The sequence below is a fragment of the Leptopilina boulardi genome, unplaced genomic scaffold (assembly GCF_019393585.1).
Source record: "Leptopilina boulardi isolate dan_hultmark-lab unplaced genomic scaffold, ZJU_Lbou_2.1 LbouV2_1, whole genome shotgun sequence".
NCBI lineage: Eukaryota > Metazoa > Arthropoda > Insecta > Hymenoptera > Figitidae > Leptopilina > Leptopilina boulardi.
The window spans coordinates 837821-858641 of NW_026137640.1; the positions used below are offsets into that span (position 1 = coordinate 837821).

General features: G+C 21.4%; 3 protein-coding genes across 5 annotated transcripts in view; 1 reads left to right on the top strand and 2 right to left on the bottom strand.

Annotated features, from left to right (window-relative positions):
* Positions 1 to 6167, bottom strand: part of LOC127282749 (diacylglycerol kinase 1) — a 97840-nt gene extending 91673 nt beyond the window's left edge. Inside the window, exon 1 of one of the 2 annotated variants that reach the window (XM_051307338.1) lies at positions 5893 to 6167. The gene's annotated coding sequence lies outside the window, so the exon portion shown is untranslated. Of the gene's footprint in view, positions 1 to 5874 lie in introns of both variants that reach the window. The other variant, XM_051307260.1, reaches the window with a different exon arrangement.
* Positions 1 to 19775, top strand: part of LOC127283258 (uncharacterized) — an 86973-nt gene extending 67198 nt beyond the window's left edge. The window contains exons 6-9 of the mRNA XM_051308033.1: positions 16981 to 17528; positions 17597 to 17737; positions 17841 to 18023; positions 19109 to 19775. Of these exons, the coding sequence (XP_051163990.1) occupies positions 17346 to 17528; positions 17597 to 17737; positions 17841 to 18023; positions 19109 to 19564 (963 nt within the window). The 5' untranslated portion in view covers positions 16981 to 17345 and the 3' untranslated portion in view covers positions 19565 to 19775. The remainder of the gene's footprint in view (positions 1 to 16980; positions 17529 to 17596; positions 17738 to 17840; positions 18024 to 19108) is intronic.
* LOC127283069 (steroidogenic acute regulatory protein-like) lies at positions 10480 to 16986 on the bottom strand. Of its 2 annotated transcripts, XR_007843311.1 has the most exons (12): positions 16784 to 16986; positions 15559 to 15825; positions 15308 to 15388; positions 15152 to 15229; positions 15029 to 15082; positions 14821 to 14953; positions 14541 to 14737; positions 13425 to 13580; positions 13154 to 13258; positions 12882 to 13057; positions 11981 to 12301; positions 10480 to 10977 (listed from the first exon to the last, which is right to left on the bottom strand). XR_007843311.1 is itself a non-coding variant. In XM_051307772.1 (11 exons), exons 2-11 carry the CDS (start codon positions 15808 to 15810, stop codon positions 12112 to 12114), a joined length of 1422 nt encoding a protein of 473 aa, XP_051163729.1. In that variant the 5' UTR covers positions 15811 to 15825; positions 16784 to 16986; the 3' UTR covers positions 11506 to 12111. The 2 variants fall into 2 exon arrangements, 1 of the variants encoding a protein (XP_051163729.1); XM_051307772.1 differs by lacking the exon at positions 10480 to 10977 and having other exon boundaries at positions 11506 to 12301.
* Positions 19776 to 20821: the final 1046 nt, after the last annotated feature.

Genomic DNA, 20821 nt, shown 5'->3' on the forward strand with positions numbered 1-20821 from the left:
TCCTCAGGTCGAATAAATCACCTCGATGAAAATAAATTTCGTTTTTGAGAGAAAAAAATAACAATAATCTAATCTTGGAAATTTAAATGAGATTATAAGTTTTATGTAATAGTTGAGGAAAGGCAAGCTATTAAAATATTTTGAACCAATAATAATAATAATAATAATAATAATAATAATAATAATAATAATAATAATAATAATAATAATAATAATAATAATAATAATAATGAAATCAGTAATTAAAAATATTTTCATATTCTTCAAATAATCAATAAAAAAAATAAAATTAAAGAAATAATAATTAAATAATTAATTAAATTCTTTAAATAATGAATAAAATATAAATACAATTTATATATAATTAATTAATATTATTAATTATTAATTTTAATATTGTATATTATAATAAATAATAAATAATTTTACAATTGTAAAAACACATTTTCAAATTATATTTATTGTAAATTATTTAAATAGAAATAATTTTTTCTGGTTTATTTGTATGAAATAATTATTTTTTTTAGTGAAATAGTAAATACAGAGGATAATAATTGATTTATTTAAAAATTTATTTGACTATAGACAAGTTAAAAATGTATTTCTTTTTTTTTTGGAAAAATAGTAAAAGAAATATAATAAAAATTCTTTTGAATAAAACATTAAATTTTGAGTAAAACAGTAAAGGTAAGAAATTAATTGAGTCTCTAGTTATATATATCTCCCGTTAATGTCAAGTTAGAAATATCATTTCAGTAATAAAAGTGACGTTTTTAGAGCAAATCGGAATAGTTTTGGTATCAAAATGATTGACATTCAATTATAATATAAGCTCAGATAAAATTATAATATACACGACCATTTCTATTTTTACTTTAAAATTAAAAATATATTCTAAATTTAAATCAGTTGAGATTGTACCCACTAATAGTATAAATGAAAAAAAAAAATTTTTTTTTATTCAAATAATCGACTATTTTCAAATAAATATTTAATTGAATCAAATAATTTTTATTTGAATTAAATAAATTGTATTTGAATCAATATATAATTTATGTATTTAAATCAAATACCATTTAATATACTCAAATAAAAATTATTATTTATTATTAATTATTTATTTGATTCAAATAAATTTTTATTTACGCCAAATAAATAGGCTATTAGGCTGTGAGACAAATATTTATTTAACTCAAATATATTATATTTGGTTCAAATAAAACATTTCTCTGGATGATTCTCGTTTATTTTTATAATTAAAAAATAATGATCGGTGTGAAAAAAACAATGATAAATTAAAAATTTTAATTTTGAATTAAAAAATTTTTTTTTTTTGAACATATATAGTTATTTAAAATTGTTTGTGGAGAATTAACATATCTGAAGAATAAATAATTAAAAGAATTATAAGGGCAGAAAATTGACAGGAAACGCGACAACCTGTTGAAACCTATATATATATATATATACACATTTATATATATAAAACCTGATATACACGTCAAAATGAGAACAATGTCAGTACTTTTTCACTCATGAAGAAGTATAAACATTAAACTCTGATCTCTCTTTCAATATTACATATTTTCATTTCGCTCAATCGATCAAGCGCGAAATAAAATATGAGAGAGAAATGAATAAAAATATATCTATATACCATATCGACTCTTTTATATATGTAACTTATTAAGAAGAGGATTTTTTTTTGTTTTATCTTTTTTTCCATAATCAACATTCATTTTATATTTCGATATAAATAGGATTTCAAAATGGAATAGAAAATATCAATCAAATCCAGCATCCAGAAAACAATTTAGTTTAATTTTTTTTTTTTTTTTTTTTTTTTTAAATAAATTTTCAATACAATTATTATTTTATTATTATATATAGATTTATTTATTTATTATACCAGAGAGGAAAAAAATACATCTTGTAAAAAATTTTATTAAAAAATATTTAGAGATTTTTTTTTAACGCTTATTAAATTTCTATATATATATATATATATATATATATATTTGTCCTAATAGTGAAGCTTCTCTCGCGTATAAATAATTAATTTGATATGTGTAATTTACATCACTTGTTTATTCATTACTCGGTTATTATTAATCCCCTATATAATAACAATATGAAAGCCAAGGGGAATTCCGAATCATGAAAGTGCTTTTAAAATTTTTAATTTATGTCGGCAATTATGATATTAATTTTCAATAATTATTCATTTATATTTTAAATAGTCTGATCGTACAAAAATTGAAAAATAAAATCATAAAAAAAATTCTTCAAAAATATTAAATAAAATATACTTAAAATTTTTGTTTTTTTATTAATTTATTTTTTGTTTTATTTATTTATTCTTAAATTTAGTGCTATTATTATTGTTATTATTATTATTATTATTATTATTATTATTATTATTATTATTATTATTATTATTATTATTATTATTATACTATTTTTTATTATATTATTTAGTTTTATTTTACAACTAAAATTTCGCGTATTCTATGTATAAAAATAAAATTAATTTTTGATAAGAGAAAACACGAGAGAAAGAAAGAAAAAGAAAAATTATTTCCAAAGGTAAATTAAATTTGATAAGAGAGTCGATCTTTTTTACACTCCTATCAGCCTTCTTTGCAAACAAAAGTATTTTATATGTAACACCTATGTATGAAGATTTACAAATCTTGCTTTAAAGATTTAATATAAAATTTTATTTTTCCTTTTAAGAAAAAAAAAAAAATCTTTTCCGAAAATTGACGTTTATATTTTGTATATTAAAATTTAATTTCATTTTTTTTTTTTTTTTTTATAAACTAAATTAATAATTTTTGTTACTTTTTTTAGAAAAAAAAATGAAGTAAAAGAAAAAATGTAATAAATATTAATAAATTACAATAAATTAAAATAAATAATATAAGAGTAAATAAAAATATATTAATAATTTCGTAAATATTTAAAAAATATAAATATTTTTTCTAAAATTATAATATTTTCTTTAGTTATTTAAATAAATTTCAAATAAATATTTGAAATAAAATAATAATTAAATAATAATCTTTCAATTTCAAATAAATTTAAAATTTTTGTAAAATAAGTATAGCATTTTTGAAAAAATACAAACTGATTGCATTTGGTTTTCTCGATAGCAATGAGAAGGAAAATTAATTCCTTTATTCTTTGAATTGCAAATAAGTTGAATGACTGTGATTCTGGTTCTTATTATATATATATATCTATACATATTATCGAAAGTCTCCTTTTCTTCGATGTACTTTTAAAGAGGCTTTTTTTGTATAAAACATAATATTTTTTTACGAAAATTTACACAATTTTCAATTAAACAATATTTTTACTTTGAAATTATTTTTTCTTTTATTAATTAAAGCAATTTTTAATTCAGAGATACATAAAGGATGTTTAAAAATTCATAAAATTATTTTAGAATTATTTTTGTGATTTTTATACTAATTAATAACCAGGGAGTATGAATTTTTTTTTACGATTTTTAATTTGTTTCTACTTTAAAATATGCTTATTTTAAACTTTTTATAAAATTTGGTTTTTATCTTTCAACGTATCTCTGTTGTTCTAACAATAAATTCTAAACTGAGTCTCTATATGAAGAACGAAAGAATTTTTTGAATTAGAAAAGATTCTAAATTTAAATCACATCGTTTCTTTTATATATATATAATGGAAATCAACTTTTTCTTGAAAATGTATTTTTGATTTATTGTTCGATTTTTATCTTTCAATTTTCAACTTTTGTAGATTCTATTTTTAAATTTTTTTAATTTTTCTATTTTCAAAATTATTATTTTTTTTTTTTCATCATTTTTATATTTTACCTCTTGTCATTTTCTTTTTGTATTTTCATATTTATTTTGTAATATTTTTTTAAACATTTTTTTGAATTAATTTTCATTTTTTTAATGGATTTTTTTTATTTATTTACAAGTAAATTTATTTTTATAACAATGTTATTAATTAAAAAATGTTATAATTAAAAAAAAATATAATAATTTGTGTCACAATTAATATAATAATTACTTTGACTTAGTTGAATTTATCATTTATTGGGGAAAAAAAAATATTTTTTTTTTTTTTTTTTTTGTTAATTTTATATTGGTGTTTTGTGAGAGACAAAAAGAAAAAAAATAATTACAAACTTTTAACAGTAAATAAAAAGTTCGTCGCACATGTAGACACTGAAAAGCATCAATTTCCATTATCATTAATCAAGGTTGTTACTGTGTCTGTCAATGTTTCTCTATCGATATAAACAGAATCCGATCACTGAAATACGAAACGTGTAAGTGAAAATTTAATTACATCTCAATTTTAACGAACCAAAGTTAAGCTAAATTCAAAAAATCGATTCCACCACCAACGACAAAAAAAAAACTTTTTTTCAAGTTATTTTATTTACTTTTAATTAAAAAAAAAAAAAATTATATATTTTTTTTATTCAAAATTATATTTGATATAATAAAAAAAAAAAACGTGTTGACTTCATATAAAATATGAAAAGCAGCATAATTATTTTATGTCCACGAACGTGACAAGTTTTACAGTCCTCGAAGTAATTAAATACATTCATTAATTATGTAATGAGGGGTTAGGCTCAAAAAAAAATGGTAGCACAAGAAAATTTATTTTTATACTCGTCTTTTTTTATCGCACTTTCACTTAATTAAGTTTATGGAAAAAAAAATTATGCAAACATTTTTTTTTTTTCAAAAAATCAATTCTCAAATTTAATTAATTTCCTTTATTTAAAAACTTTTTTTTTTGTACTAAAACCTTTTTTCATAAAATATTTTTCTAAACCTAAATATATATATATTATATAGAAAACTACTTTATGGAAAAAGTTTTTCCCCTCTTATAATCGAGAGGATCGATATGATTATAAATATGTCAGAATTTATCGTTTAAATTCCGATTAGAATTTTAAGTACGAATTAAGTTCAACTTTTTCACCCTCCAATTCTGGGATTTCTTTCTCTTTTTTTTTTTTTTTTTTTGATAAAAATAACGAAATGTCGTCGTAAGATGATAATAAAATGCGTGACATTAATATCTTGAATTTTTTAAATAAATCTCAAGATTTTTGAGCTTGATTTTATTTTATAATCCGCATTATATATATATATATATATGTTTTTATTTATATTATTACTTTTATTATATTTTATGTATATGTATACGCACACGTGGAATACTTTATCTTTAAAGAAATATTGCTTCTGAGATTATTCGTAAACTTTTTGAGCTGAGGAAAATTTATTCAAAAATGGAAACAAATTTTATTATTTCACGCATGGAGTAGAAAATTTTAATTTTCAAAATTTACTTCCGAATTCGAAGTAGAAATAAATTTATTTTTTTTTTAATATATGAAAAAAATAATTATTTTTCTTGCTTTTTTTGAATTTTTTTTTTTTTTTTAGAATTAAAAAAATTATTTTGATTTTTAAATAATCGCGCACTAATTGAAACTAGTTTAAAATTGTTTATTAAAATTTTTGGGGAAAAAAATAGAAATAAAATAAAAAATTGAAAATAAATAAATTAAATTCAAAGTGGAGTTTATTTGGATTCAACACTTTTAATTAATCAAATAGATTAATAAATCAACCAAATGATTTGTTTGACTAAATCAAATTTTCAATTCGTAACAAATTTTTTATTTAAAATAAAACTAAAATAATATTTAAAATTTTCTTTTTGAAATTAGTTTGTAATTTAAAAAGTTGAATGTTTATTCAAAAGAAGAAAAAAAAACTCGTTTGAAATAAAACTTTTTCTCCATGATATTACTTGTTCAACAAAAAAAAACAGAAAGTTATAAATTAAACTCACCATTTTCGAAACACGTACATTTTATTATTCACTGCACTTTTTTTTTTTTTTTTTTAATTTCACGTTCATTAAATATTCTCCTCCCACTCGTCCCGCAATGATTTATATATAGAAAATTTAAAAATTAAATCGAAAATTATTGACAAATTTGTCCACTGAATAAATAATTTTTTTTATCAACCGATTTTTTTTTTTTTTTTTTTTCTTTTTTTAATGAAAACTTTGTTCTCAAAAAAAAATACGAAGTGAACACGCGTGAAGCGCGAAACCAACTGATGAAGCTGACTTGGTGTATCCACGGATCCGATTCCTGCGCAGATCCGCACCACATCTCTCTTTCTCTCTCTTGGCTCCGGATTCGAGTCTCCGGAATTGCATTTCGTACCGGTGTGTTCATTAAATAGCTAGGAACCTGTGAAAGGACCCACCACCACCCTTTCGAATGATCAAATATAAGCTGGACTTAGAACTACATTACGTACACAACACAAAACGTGATTGCTTCAATTTTCTGCGATTTACCTGTTATATATAGAAAAAAAAAAAATTGAAATCTCAAGCGAAAATCTTTTTAAGATTTCTTAATATTTTTGAAAAAAAAATTTTAAATATGAAACTTGGTGAAAAAAATTGAAACTAATTTAACTAATTTGAATTTATTAATTCAATTAGTATTAATTAAATTTTAATAATAGTGAAAAAAAATTTTTTTTTGGTTATTAGTTAATTCGATAGTAGACATTTTTTTTTACTATTTATTAATTGAATTTAATTAATTTCATAGTAGAAAAATATTTTTTTTTTTACTATAGAATTAGTAAAATTTAACTAATTATTAGAAAATGTTTTTTCTATCTATCGAATTATTAAAATTTTACTAACTCGATAGTAAAAAATTAGATTACTATTAATTAGTTAAATTTTACTAATTCGATAGTAGAAAAATAAATTTTTCTATTAATTAGTTAAATTTTAATAATTGGATAGTAAAAAATTTGTTTACAATTAATTAGTTAAATTTTACTAATGCGATAGTAATTTTTTTTTTATTATTTATTAGTTAAATTTCATTAATTTCACAGTAGAAAAATATTTTTTTTTACTATAGAATTAGTAAAATTTAACTAACTCGATTTTAAAAAATATAGATTACCATTAATTACTTAAATTTTATTAATTTCATAGTAGAAAAATATTTTTTTTTACTATAGAATTAGTTAAATTTTACTGATTCAAAAATAAATTTTTCTAATAATTAGTTAAATTTTATTAATTGGATTGTAAAAAATTTGTTTACTATTAATTAATAAAATTTTACTAATCCCATAGTAATTTTTTTTTACTATTTTACTATTTATTTTTTAAATTTTACTAATAATTCGATAGTAGAAATTTTTTTTATTATTAATTAGTTAAATTTTATTAATTCCACAGTAGAAAAATATTTTTTTTACTATAGAATTAGTAAAATTTAACTAATTACTGATAAAAAAAAATTTTTCTTATTAGTTAAATTTTATTAATTCGATAGTAGAACAATAAATTTTTCTATTAATTAGTTAAATTTTACTAATTGGATAGTAAAAAATTTGTTTACTATTAATTAATAAAATTTTACTAATCCGATAGTAAATTGTTTTTACTATTTATTATTTAAATTTTACTAATAATTCGATAGTAGACATTTTTTTTCTATTATTAATTAGTTAAATTTTACTAATTTCATTGTAGAAAAATATTTTTTTTTTACTATAGAATTAGTAAAATTTAACTAATTAATAATAGAAAAAAAATTTTTTCTTTTAGTTAAATTTTACTGATTCAAAAATAAATTTTTCTATGAATTAGTTAAATTTTACAAATTGGATAGTAAATTTTTTTTACTATTCTACTATTTATTAGTTAAATTTTACTATGTAATTTAAAAACAAAAAAGTAAATTAGTAATTAAATTGGTCAATATTTCTGCTAATTGTATAATTTTTACTAACTAAAATTGTTCAATTTGAAAATTTTGTTTTCTATTAAAAATTCAACTAAAATGGAAATTTAATTTTTCTAATTAAAAAGTTTTTGTTAAATATCAAAAAATTCATTTTCAATTAAATATTTTTAGATTAAATTCGTCTGAATATTTTGCAAATTTGAGAAAAAAAGAAATTTTTCGAAGAAAAAAGTTTGATATAAATTTAGTGACCGATTTCACTTTTACTGATGATAGAAAATAACTTTAATTATTTACTACAGAGAATAAATAAATAAATAAATATATATATATATATATATTATATGATTATAATAGGCACTGAATCCTCTGTAAATCTCAACTGTCACACTTTACATCTATCATGATGATGAACATAATAATTAATTTATATATTAATGAGCTATGTGCGTCGAGAGCTCACTCTATGTATATATTATATATAATATAATATAATGACCGCCTTCAATGCATAAATATTCTCCTCTCGACGAGCATTGTCGATTATTATTATTATTCCATTCTCATATACATTAAAACTAAAATTACTTTCAGCAAATAAGTTTTGCTCAAGTTTAAATGGTTTATTATATATACATATATAGACATAAACAAATTATACTAATCAAATATAATAATAACAATAATAATAGAATAACAAATTATAATATTGACCAAATATTTATTTTCAATTTTACATTATTTGAAAATGGAAAAAAAATAATTTTTTTTTGCATTTATTTTGAGAAGAAAATAAAATTTATTTGAATGAAATAATATTATATTTGTCTTAGAGTCTAATAAATATTTATTTGACTCAAATAAATTTTTTGTTAAAAAAAGAAAAAAAATTTTTTTTAAATACAAAATTTTATTTACGCCAAATAAATAGGCTAGTTGGCTGTGAGAAAAATATAAGTTTATTTAATTCAAATATATTTGGTTCAAATAAAATATTTTTTATTACTAATATTATTATTATTATTATTATTGAAAATAAAATCTCTAAATGAGAAAAAAAGCAATTTTATGAGATTTATCGAATAGAATATAATGGAGACACAGAGATGGTTGAAGAAGTACCTAACGAAGTTGGAGAGTTGTGAATTTTAATGAAGCTAAAGTAGAGCGATAATTGCATGGAACAGGTGCAAATCGTATACATTTGAGCACCAGCTATTATAAACCCCAATGTATCTATATAATTGGAATTCTCACATACATATGCACAATCTTTTATATACATGTGATTATATTTCATCATTTCAGATAATACAACCAGAAATATATATATATATATATATATATATATATATATATAACTGTGCATTTAATTTACATATACGAGAGTTGTTAATGCTTCATATAGTCAGGATTATAATCACTATATGTGCGCGAAAAGGGTGGAGAGAATAAGGGAAAGACAAACGAGCAGTTACTCACAAGTACATACATACTACGTTGTTACTCTCATTTTATTCTCATGAGGGGAACACATAAGATGAAAGAATAAGCTCCACATTCTCTATATTTTCTGCTAAATTTAATGTTCACTGACTCTTTTAATACGTGTCATTTTCTTCCAACAAGTGTGAAATTAAAAATTTATTTTGAAAAAAAATTTTCTTAAATAATTTCTTAAAAAAAAATTTATCAAATTTTTTTTTTATAATTTATAATTTTCTATAAAGAGAATTTTTTAAAAAAAATTATTTTGCTATAACACAGAATTTAGTTTATTTTGAAATTCTGTTTTCAACATCAATATACATATATTTGATGGGAATTTAATCCAAAAACCGCACTGATCATCGTAATTGATATGACAGTCAAGAATTTCATTGGTAATTTCCTCATTTTCACGATATACATACTGTTAATACAAAATTTAATTAAATTTCATTAATTCAAAAAATTAATATTTTTTTTTATAAACTTTTTCATATTTTTATAATGAAAAAATTTATAAATACATCCGAGATAAAAGATATATTTGTCTCAAATAGTAAATAATACAATTGAATTTTTATTCTCTGAATAATTAAAGCTTTTTATAGTTTAGAAGAAAAAAAATTTTTTTTTTTTCTTTATAAACCAATTTTTGAATCTGCAATGCAGTTTTGAATTTCTTTGAAAAATTTTTCCACGCTAAAAAGTCGAGAAAAAAAAAGTTTTAAAACGAGATAAGTTTTTATCCGTTTTTCTCGATGAATTTAAGATCCATCGAGGGAGTAATATATAGCAAAACTGTCCACCTGGAAAAAAGAGGCAAATTAAACAATTTTAAATATTCTCGAAATCGATTTTTTTTTTTAAAGAAAAGTTGAAGCAATCAAATTAATAATTTTTTTTTAATCTTTAATTAATTTTTGTTAATTGAAGAAAAAAGAAATTAAGCAAGTGTTTGAATACTATTATTTTTTCTTTTACAAATACAAATTGTATTTGAAACTTATATATTAAATTCGTGATAATTACAAAGTATAATTATAATCTTAATATCTAAAGCCATTGTCTCTAATTATTTACATTATAAAATATCTACATAATTCTTAAACGACTAGTAGTTCATAAAAATCTAAACATTTAGATTTTATCTTAAATTCTAAAACACCATCGTATGTATATATATAAAAGATTTGATAATTAAACACATACATATTTGTAACAATAAAGAAAATAACAACAAAAAAATTTTTTTTATCGTTGTTAAAATTTTCTTGAGAAAACAAAAAAATTCAGTCTTTTATATTTGCAAATGTTTTTATCGCGTATATCTTAAAAAGAATTGTTACTGAAAATTATTTCAATGATTATTATTCGTGGTATTGATATTTATAACGATTAAAAAAAAAAAAAAAAAAATTTACCATATCTGTTGATAATTTTACTTTTTGTGTTTATTATAAACACAGTGTACTTGGTGATTCGAACATGAAAATGAACGCGATTTTATTTTAGGCTGAAGCTGAGTAATCGAGATCTTATGAACTTTCACTCTCTATCCAGACGCAGAGTATGGAATGTCTAAAAATAATTTCTCCTGGGTTTGACTCAAAAATTCCTTTTTTATTATTTTTTTCCCCCTCCGCTTGATCAATATTTCTAATTTGAAGCGACTATCAAAAAAAAATAATAATAATAATAATAATAATAATAATAATGATTGCCAATATAGCTTTTCACAATTTTATCGATTAATTTAATATTGAACTCTATACATAATATGAAAAAGTTAATGAAAACCATAAATGACAAATATTTTATTATTAATATTAAAAAATATTTCAAAGACACAAATCGATATATTTAATTTAAAAAGCTTAATTAGATTTTTTTTAAATTGAAACTTAATTAAAAAAAAGAAATAAAAAAGTCTATAAAAATTAATACTAAAAAATGTATTTTAAAAATTAATCTCTAAATTTTTTCTTTCATTAATAACCAATAAATTGGCACTTTTTGGAAAATTTAAAATTTCAAAAAAAAGTTTACTTTAAATATTTAAAAAAAAAGAAATTTAAAATTAGCGAAAAATAATTTCTATATTGAATTCGTAAACTCTATCTTAATCTATATGAAAATAGATTCCTCACAGAGGAAACTATTGTCTATTTCTTTTTTCTTTTAAATTAAAATAAAATAAAGATCTTTTTTTAAAATTGTATTAACATTAACATTATATTAGTGACATTTTTGTGCATAATTGGAGAGGATTCTAATATTTTCCTATTTTCTCACAAAACGACGTTTGAAATTCTAATTTAACAAAAATATTATTTTTAAATTTGCATTAAAGTCGAATGACGAAACAAAATTTTTTTTTTTTGGTTTATCCCCATCGTTCTTCTATATAAATATTTAATAGAAAATTCTAGTTATTTTCTTTTTCTCTAAACAAATATATAAAATAAAATACGAAATGTTTTTTTTTCTATATATATAGAAAATTTTTTCTAAACAGAAAACATTTACACATTTTCTTTATAATCTGATGCATAATTTGCTATTTTGTTAAAATCCATTCGTATGAAAATTATATACGAACATTGTCATTTTTTTTTTTTATCAATAACAAAATTTAATTTTTTTTTAAATCACGTATAGAAAAAAAATACTCACAATATTTCTTCTTCTTTTCACGCAAAAATTAATTCGGGAGTTCTTGAAAAAATTTGAAATTCACTTTCACTCAGTAAGTTTTTCATATCATTTTCACAATAAAGGCTCCTACCATGGCCTTCCAATATTGGTCATGATCTTAAATTGCGAAAATGATTTCTCATTAGATCCATAAATTCAGCGAGTGACGTCACAGATACATTGTCAATCATTTTTTGCGGTAGCCACGGTAATTTCAAATCAGTGCTCAAAATATAAGTGAAACGACAACAATTCTCGCCATTTTCTTCTGTGACAAAACATCCCAAATCCGTGTCTCCTCTTTTTTTTTTATTTTCATTTTAAAAATGAAATAAAATTCATGTAAAAAGAAAGAGAATTTTAGTTGAAAAAAAATTAAATAGAATTATTCGAATTTTGTAACTAATTATATTTTTAGAGAATATTTATGTGAAGAAAATTAAAAAAAAAAATATTCTGTTTTATTATAATGTAAATATAGTTGAATTAAGTAGTAAACTAAAATTAAACTGTTCCTCGAGAATTGCTTTATAATTGCAGTTAGATCTCACAAAGACACAAAGGCACAAAGGTAGTTCATAAATTGAATAATTACTGTCAAGTATGAATCAGTGAAACTCTGGAATGCATTCAATGCCATACCAAAATGTACATCAAGTGGACAGTGAAAATGAACACTGAAATGTTTGGTATTTTCGAATTTCGTATATTATAATCAAATTAGATTATCCTATAAATTTTGAATTCTTGCTATAATTGTATTCTAATCAATTTTTATAATTTAAAATCCTTTTTTCTAATCCACTCGGCATTTTTATTTTTTTTTAATTTATTCAAAAAAAAAAAAAATTGAAATTATTAAAATTTATTGTCTACTCACCGGATAAAATTTTTTCGATTTGGATATTCAACCGAGGGCACGGACATGCCACAGCTAACAAAATATGGACCAATATTTCCCCGATGTCGTAAAGTTACAAAATCTCTTGCAGTGACAATGCCATTTCCAAAAGACGGCGTGGCTTGATAAATAATATCCGTATTTTCATCTATTGCCTAAAGACGAAAATTAAAAGAAAAAAAAAATATCTTAAATAACAATACAAATTATAATTCCAAAAATATATATTAAAAAAAAAGAGAAGAACTTACATTAATTTTTTTACACTCTGTTAATTGTTTATTCCACTTGATGGATGATTCTACATTTTCAAATAAATGATCTGCGACTTCTTTCGCAGGAGTATTTACAATTCCCTTAAATAAAATGAAAAATTCAATTTTCAGTATTTAAAATAAATTAACTTTTTTTTTATTCATTGAAGTGAAAAACCAATTTGAAAAAATTATTCATATTTAAAATTTAATTGAAATTAAAATATAAATATTTGAATATATAATTAAATTAAAATTAAAATTTTACCGATATTCTTAAAATCTTTCTGCCAGTTTTTGGAAACTGCAAGTAAGAAACAATGTCACCAAATGGAGTAATTTTATCCACAATCCATTCTTTAGATGTCAACAATTCAGCGGAACGATTTAACAATGATCTCGCTTTATTTTTGTACTCCTCTTTCTGGTAAAAAAAATTTTTTTTATTTCCAAAATTATTGTCTTATTTTAGACTATTTTTTAAGATATTAAAATTGTTATTCAATTAAACTTAATAAATAATAATTATTATTATTATTAATTATGTAGCATATAATTAATTATACAGTAATTATTTAATTGAATTAAAATAATTGTTAAATTTAAAAATAATTTATAATTAACTGATACACCTACAATGAAATCATTGAATTCAACTTCTGTTTTCTCCTTCATAATTTCACCAGAACTTTTTAACCATTGAAAACAATAATCTTTAATAAAATTCATACTGTGAAGATGAAAAATATTAACAAGTTACTGTGCCGTGACACGATTCAAAACTGCCGACGAACAATAACTATACCAAGTATATTTAAGAAAAAGAATTCTTTTTTTAGTCACAATTATGTGGGTTTAATTTGTAAACTGGTTTTTTCCTTTCTTGGATAATTTAATTTAATAGAAAGAAAATTTAATTAATTAACTTTAGAAAAAAAAATGACTTCATTTCTTTATAAAAAAAAGAAAAAGAATGTACAATATTTTATATATTGAACAATATAAATGAAGTTACACTCGATTTCAAACAATTGACAAAATTTCCGTTTTTTGAACATTTCTATTATCTCCTAAAACTCATAAAATTAAATGAGTATTATCTTTGATTAAGAGATAAGAATTTTTCATTATTTATACATAATTAATAATTAAATTACTTAATCAACTAAATTGTATTTAAAAATTGACAATAAATGACGCGCGATATTTAAAAATAAACGAAAAAATTTACTTTATTATCGCTAAATAAAATTGTATTAAATTTTTGAAATTAATTAACCTGAATTAATTACATAAAATTTCGAACAAATGGCATTTTTACCAAATAAAAATTCTTTTAAATGACAATTAGAGGAAATAAAAATTTTAAATAAATAAAACTAACCTTTTGTTCTGAGAGTTTCACTGACATTGGACGAAATGATGAATCTATTCGATTTCTTCGTTCATCTTCATTGTCCTCAACATCAGAATGATTAGGAGAATCAACAGGAGTATAAAATGTACCCACATTTTCACTATAAAGATTTGATGAATGTGCTCCATGCTGTAAAAGTGGCGCTCTTTCTGATTCGACAATTCCTAGAAAATAAAAAATAAAAACAATTTAAGGATAAACAATGATTTTTACTTTTTAACGAAATAAAAATTGAACAAATGTTTACCTAGAGTCCAATTACTCGCTTCTGTCTCTTGAGGAATTACTCTAATATCTAAGAACCACGCTTCACCCCAAGCAATCACAAATGACATTATTATAAGTAAAACTTGAAAAACTGGTTGACTATATCGAGACCACTGCAAAAAATCATTAAAATTATTAAATTTTTTTTCTCTTCTACCAAAAAACAAAAAGCAAAAGAAGAAACTTACGTCGAACAAAAAAACTTTGGCCAAGAGAAAGGCACACGATAAGGCCGTGGACAGCTGGAAAATATAAAAAAGATCTTAAAATTAAAAAAAAGGTAAAATTAAAAAAAAACTAATTTTACTTACCGCCACTATAAACCAATGATTTATATACAATAACGCATAAAATAATAATAACACCGTAAACCTGCAAATTGCAGCCATCTGAAAAAAAATCATTAATTATATTAATTTACAAAAAAAAATTTAAATTATCCATTTGAAATGGAAAAAAAAACGTACAACTATATCAAATAAAGATGTTGAAATATTGTAATGGACCACTTGATCAACAAATGCAGATTCCGCACTCTCTCCAGCGATCTAAAAAAAAATTTTAATTAATTAAATTAATAATAAATTTTCTAAAAAAATTAAAAGAAACAATTTAAATGATTTAATTTTCAATTTATATGAAAGGATATATTGCTTTTTAAAGGAATTTAATTCAATTTTTTTTTTCTATTTTTCTTTTTACAACAATTTTTATTTACCGTGGCACATATAAGCCAAAGAAGACATGTGAAGAGAAGATCGAACGTAACAAATAGACAGAAAAATCTCCTGACATTGGACATTTTTCCATTGTGTCTTGCGCCAGCGATTAAATGTTCACTGAGAATTATGTCCGTTGCTCTATTGATACTATTGATACTGTGAATGCTTTGCGAATTAATTCCCCTCTGTGATTCAATAGAAGCTTGAAGGGTATCAACAACCGCTCTAATTTGCCTTTCAGTCTCCATAATTTTTTGTTTTTACTATAAAAAAATAAATTCAATAATTTATTATTATTTTAAAAATATAAAATAAAATTCATTGTATCAAAATTTAAACTATATTTTTTAAAAACAAAAAACGGAAAATTTTTTTTTATTGTAATTTTATTAATTTGCTTCTTCTTTCATTCATAAATAAAATGACCTTAATATGAAGAATAAAAAAAAAATTGTAAATAAAAAACAATTGTGATAAAGAACAGAAGGCATAGCTTAAGATTAAATATTATGAAAATTAATCAAACTTGTTATAGATTATTTTAAATCTTCGTATTATAACGATCAATACTATAAATGCAAAAGTATTTTTAAATTCATAAAAAAATATGAATTAGTTCCCTTGAAATAAATTGAATAAAAGAAACTATATTCTATTATCTGGTATTATCTAAAGTATAAAAATTATTTGATTAGATTGTGATAAAAATATTCTTATATAAAACAAGAAAAAATTCCATTTGTTAAGCATTATTATTTAATATATAAATATTATATTTTCCAAATTTCTTTTATTTAGAAAATATGGTAATTGATGTTACTATATAAAAATTAACAAAGAAAATTTTCATGGAAAAAAATATAATTACGTCACTAAATGTAAATTTAATTTATTATCAAATTAAAATACGTATAATTTTATTAATAAACAATTAAGATTAATAATAATTTCAGTTTATAGATAATTTTCAAGTTAAGTCAAATTTATATTTACTTTAACATAGTGAAAAAAATTTAAAAAAAAGTGACAACTTAGTAACCTAACCTCAAAATAAGTTTATTTTTCTTAAATTATAATACCTCTCAAGATTTTCTGTTTTTAAAGTAAAAAATTAAATAAAACAATACAAATTGTTGAATTTAAACAAATTCCTTCATTGTTTTTAAAAAAGAATCGTAAACTATTGTTCATAAAAAACAATAATGTTGTTAAATTACTTACATCTTTTATTTCCAATTTCCAAGATTCATGGGGTTGAAAGATATCACTAAACGAAATATTTTAATAGACAATAACATTTTATGCTATATTAAAATTAAATTAATCATTTCTCTTTTAATAAACTTTTGTTTTCTGTGTTAATTAATTATAAACACACACTTGATTCAACAGCTGACATGACATTTCTTTGTTTACAGTTTTACCAACGTACAGTAAGCCGAATTTACAAGTAAATACGTTTGCCAGTTTCGATGGGAAAACTTGTCCAACTCGGAAATTCAAATTATTAGATGAGCGCCACCTCGTGGCGAGAGAATAGTACTAAATTATATTTCCTGTGAATGTATCACGTGACTTCCAACTCAATGTTTATTTAGAGATAAAAGTGCATCATTTGTAAGCTTTGTTGTTCTGACAGTTGGCCAAGCCTTAAGTCATTTAAGAAGAAGATTTGTAAGCTTTTTATGTGAAAGGTGTATACAAAATTAAGAAAAATAATTTTTTTTTAAAGGAACAAGTGTTTTTGCTAATTACCTAGAAATTAGTTAAAACTTAAAACAAAATGGATGCAACTGATTTAAATGATCAACTTCAAACGTGTCCATATGATAAATCACATCGCTTTTTAAAAAGTAAAAGGCAATATCATTTGGTAAAATGTCGTAAAAATCATCCCTGTGACAAAAGTCAAATGAAAACATGTCCTTATGATGCGACACATATTATTAACGAAGTAGAATTTGCGGTAAGAAATTTAAAAATCTTTTATTTGTCACGTGTTAAGTTTACAACTTACCTTTTTTTTTATTTTAGTATCACATTAATAACTGTTCAGAAAGTGGAAAAGTAGTAAATTTTATTCAATCAATGGAAACGACTCGATGCGTTGGTGCAGTACCAATAAGTGATGTCGTAAATGTTTTTGTTCCACCAGTGCAAGAAAACTGGGATAATGTACGTTTGCAAAAAATTACAAGATTTTTTTAAATTAACAAATTATGAAAAAAAAACTTTTTCTAATTAAAATACCAATTTGAAATCATTTTTTTAATAATAGGATCCACCGGAGAAAACTTATGACGCCTTGGCAGCAGCCATGAGCAAAGGTGTATCAATTCCTGAAGTTGGTTTATCTAAATCAAAAAAGAAGAGTTTTATCAAATCTGAAAGATTACGAATTAAAAATCTTGAGGATAATGGTGTAATTTTCAATCCTACTACCAAGACTAGTAAAAATCAGGTAATATTTTTAAATAAAGAAATATTTGGGGCATTCTATTTTAAAATTATACCCCTAGTAAACAATTGACAATATAAGACATTTTTTAAATAATTATTTCTCCCATTTACTTAAATCAAATTACTTTTGCAATGAGTGGTTTCGAAAGAGAAATTTCTAAACTTTACAATTGTAAAAAAATTTTTTCAAAAAAACATTTAAATAGTATAAAAAATTTAGTTTGAAGGTTAAACTTGTAAATATCTCAAAACACGTTGTCTCCGATTTTGATAAAATCTATGTCAAAAGAAAGCTTAAATATTCTATTTTTTATTTCCGTAAAGTTTATAATGGACATTTTCGAGAATTTCCAGAAATTAATTAAAATTCTTTCACGTTTCGGAGGTTAAAAAGGATTGAAATTTGTATGATTGGAGAACCATTTATTTAAGAGCGGATTTTGTTTTTTAAATTTAATTTCCATTAACCTTACATTATTACATCACTTGACATTAGAGAAAAAAATTTTTGTAAACAATAAATATATTGATCTTTAGCTATTTGCAATTAAAAATTTTTCAAATTTAAAAAAATTATTAAGATTAAAATTGAAGTTTTAAAATTTATTTATTTAAAAATTTCGTAAAAACAAATGCCGCTGTATTTGAACAGAGGTTCTCTATTCATGCAAATTTCAACCCTTTTTAACTTGTGAAACGTCTGAGAATTTTAATTAATTTCTCGAAATCCTCGAAAATGTCCATTATAAACTTTACGGAAATAAAAAATAGAATATTTAAGCTTTCTTTTGACACAGATTTTGTCAAAATCGGAGACAACGTGTTTTGAGATATTTATAAGTTTAACCTTCAAACTAAATTTTTTATGCTAATTAAACGTTTTTTTATAAAATTTTTTTTACAATAATAAAGTTTAGAAATTTCTCTTTCGAAACCACTCATTGCAAAAGTAATTTGATTTAAGTAAATGGGAGAAATAAATATTTAAAAAATGTCTTATATTGTCAATTGTTTACTAGGGGTATAATTTTAAAATAGAATGCCCCATTTATATTGTATATTAAAAATTTATTTTTATTTCCCCAGAATTTCGAAGATGAACAAACTGATGCTTTGGACGATATGGAAACTCCATTACGACCACCACGTTCAAAAGCGGCTGCCGTATCAATTTGTTCGAATACAGATTATATCGATGAATCATTAAATAACACGAAGCAATTAAATTCTACAATACACTCTGAGATAAGTGCTATTTCTACGTCAACTGCAATTCCCAGGCAATCGACAAATTCACAATTTACAGTTGAATCAGTACTTGCAGATGCTGCGAAACAAAATGAGGAAAAATTTTCTCAATCCTCAAATTATTCAATAAATTTATTTAATCCTGCTCCAAATGAAGTCGATGTGAATGGCATTGATATGGGAAATTTGCATATTTCTACTGAAAATTCAAGTGCAATTACATTGCATAATATTGACAGTAATATTTGTCCCTTGAATGTTAATAGTTCTACATCAAATAATAGGAATTTATAACTTGTATTATCTAAAGTATCAAAATTATTTGATTAGATTGTGGTACGAATATTCTTATACAAAACAAAAAAAAGTCCATTTGTTAAACATTATTTAATATGTAAATTTTATATTTTCCAATTTCTTTTATTTGGAAAATATGGTAATTGATGTTAATGTATAAATTAACAAAGAAAATTTTAATGAAATAAAATATAATTACGTCACTAAATGTAAATTGAATTTATTTTTTTCAAAATTAAAATACGTATAATTTTATTAATAAATAATTAGGATTAAAAACAATTTTAGTTTATAGATAATTTTCAAGTTAAGTCAAATTTACATTTACTTTAACATAGTGAAAAAAAAAGAAAAAGAAAGTGACAACTTATTAACCTAACCTCAAATTAAGATTATTTTTCTTAAATTATAATACCTCTCAAGATTTTCTGTTTTTAAAGTAAAAAATTAAATAAAACAATACAAATTGTTGAATTTAAACAAATTTCTTCATGTTTTTAAAAGAATCGCAAACTATTATTCATCAGAAAAACAAATGTTAAATTACTTAAATCTTTTATTTCCAATTTCCAAAATTCATGGGGTTGAAAGATATCACTAAACGAAATATTTTGATAGACAATGACATTTTATGCTATTAAAATTAAATTAATTATTCTTCTATTAATAAACTTTTGTTCTCTGTGATAATTAATTAAGGTGCTTATATACCTCAAATTTCGATCAGATGAACATTATTTCTGGACCGTGAAAATGCGTGAAAAGTCATTTTCACGGCGGGTATTTTTGAATTGTTTTAAACAAAAAATGTTTTTTTTAAGAAATATAATATTAAATAATTGTTTTAATATGTAAGAACACTTTAAAATAGTGATAAAAAGATGATTTGATTGAAAAATTTAGCAAATTTTGCTTTAAAACGTTTCTGCTACAAGAAAGTGTAAAATGACGATGTTTGTGAAATGGTTTGTACAGTGTACATGTGTACATGTGTCTTTCAGTTATTCGAAACAATTAGTTGAATTTAAATTTATTTGATAAACATTTCAACTTAACGATTTATTTTCAGCACTCATTATTTATTACAAGTTAAAAAGAACCGACATAACATAAACAAAACTCTGAGAGACACTAACAAGGAAGAAGCACTGTACAAACCATTTCACAAACATCGTCATTTTACACTTTCTTGTAGCAGAAAACGTTTTAAAGCAAAATTTGCTAAATTTTTTAATCAAATCATCTCTCTATCAT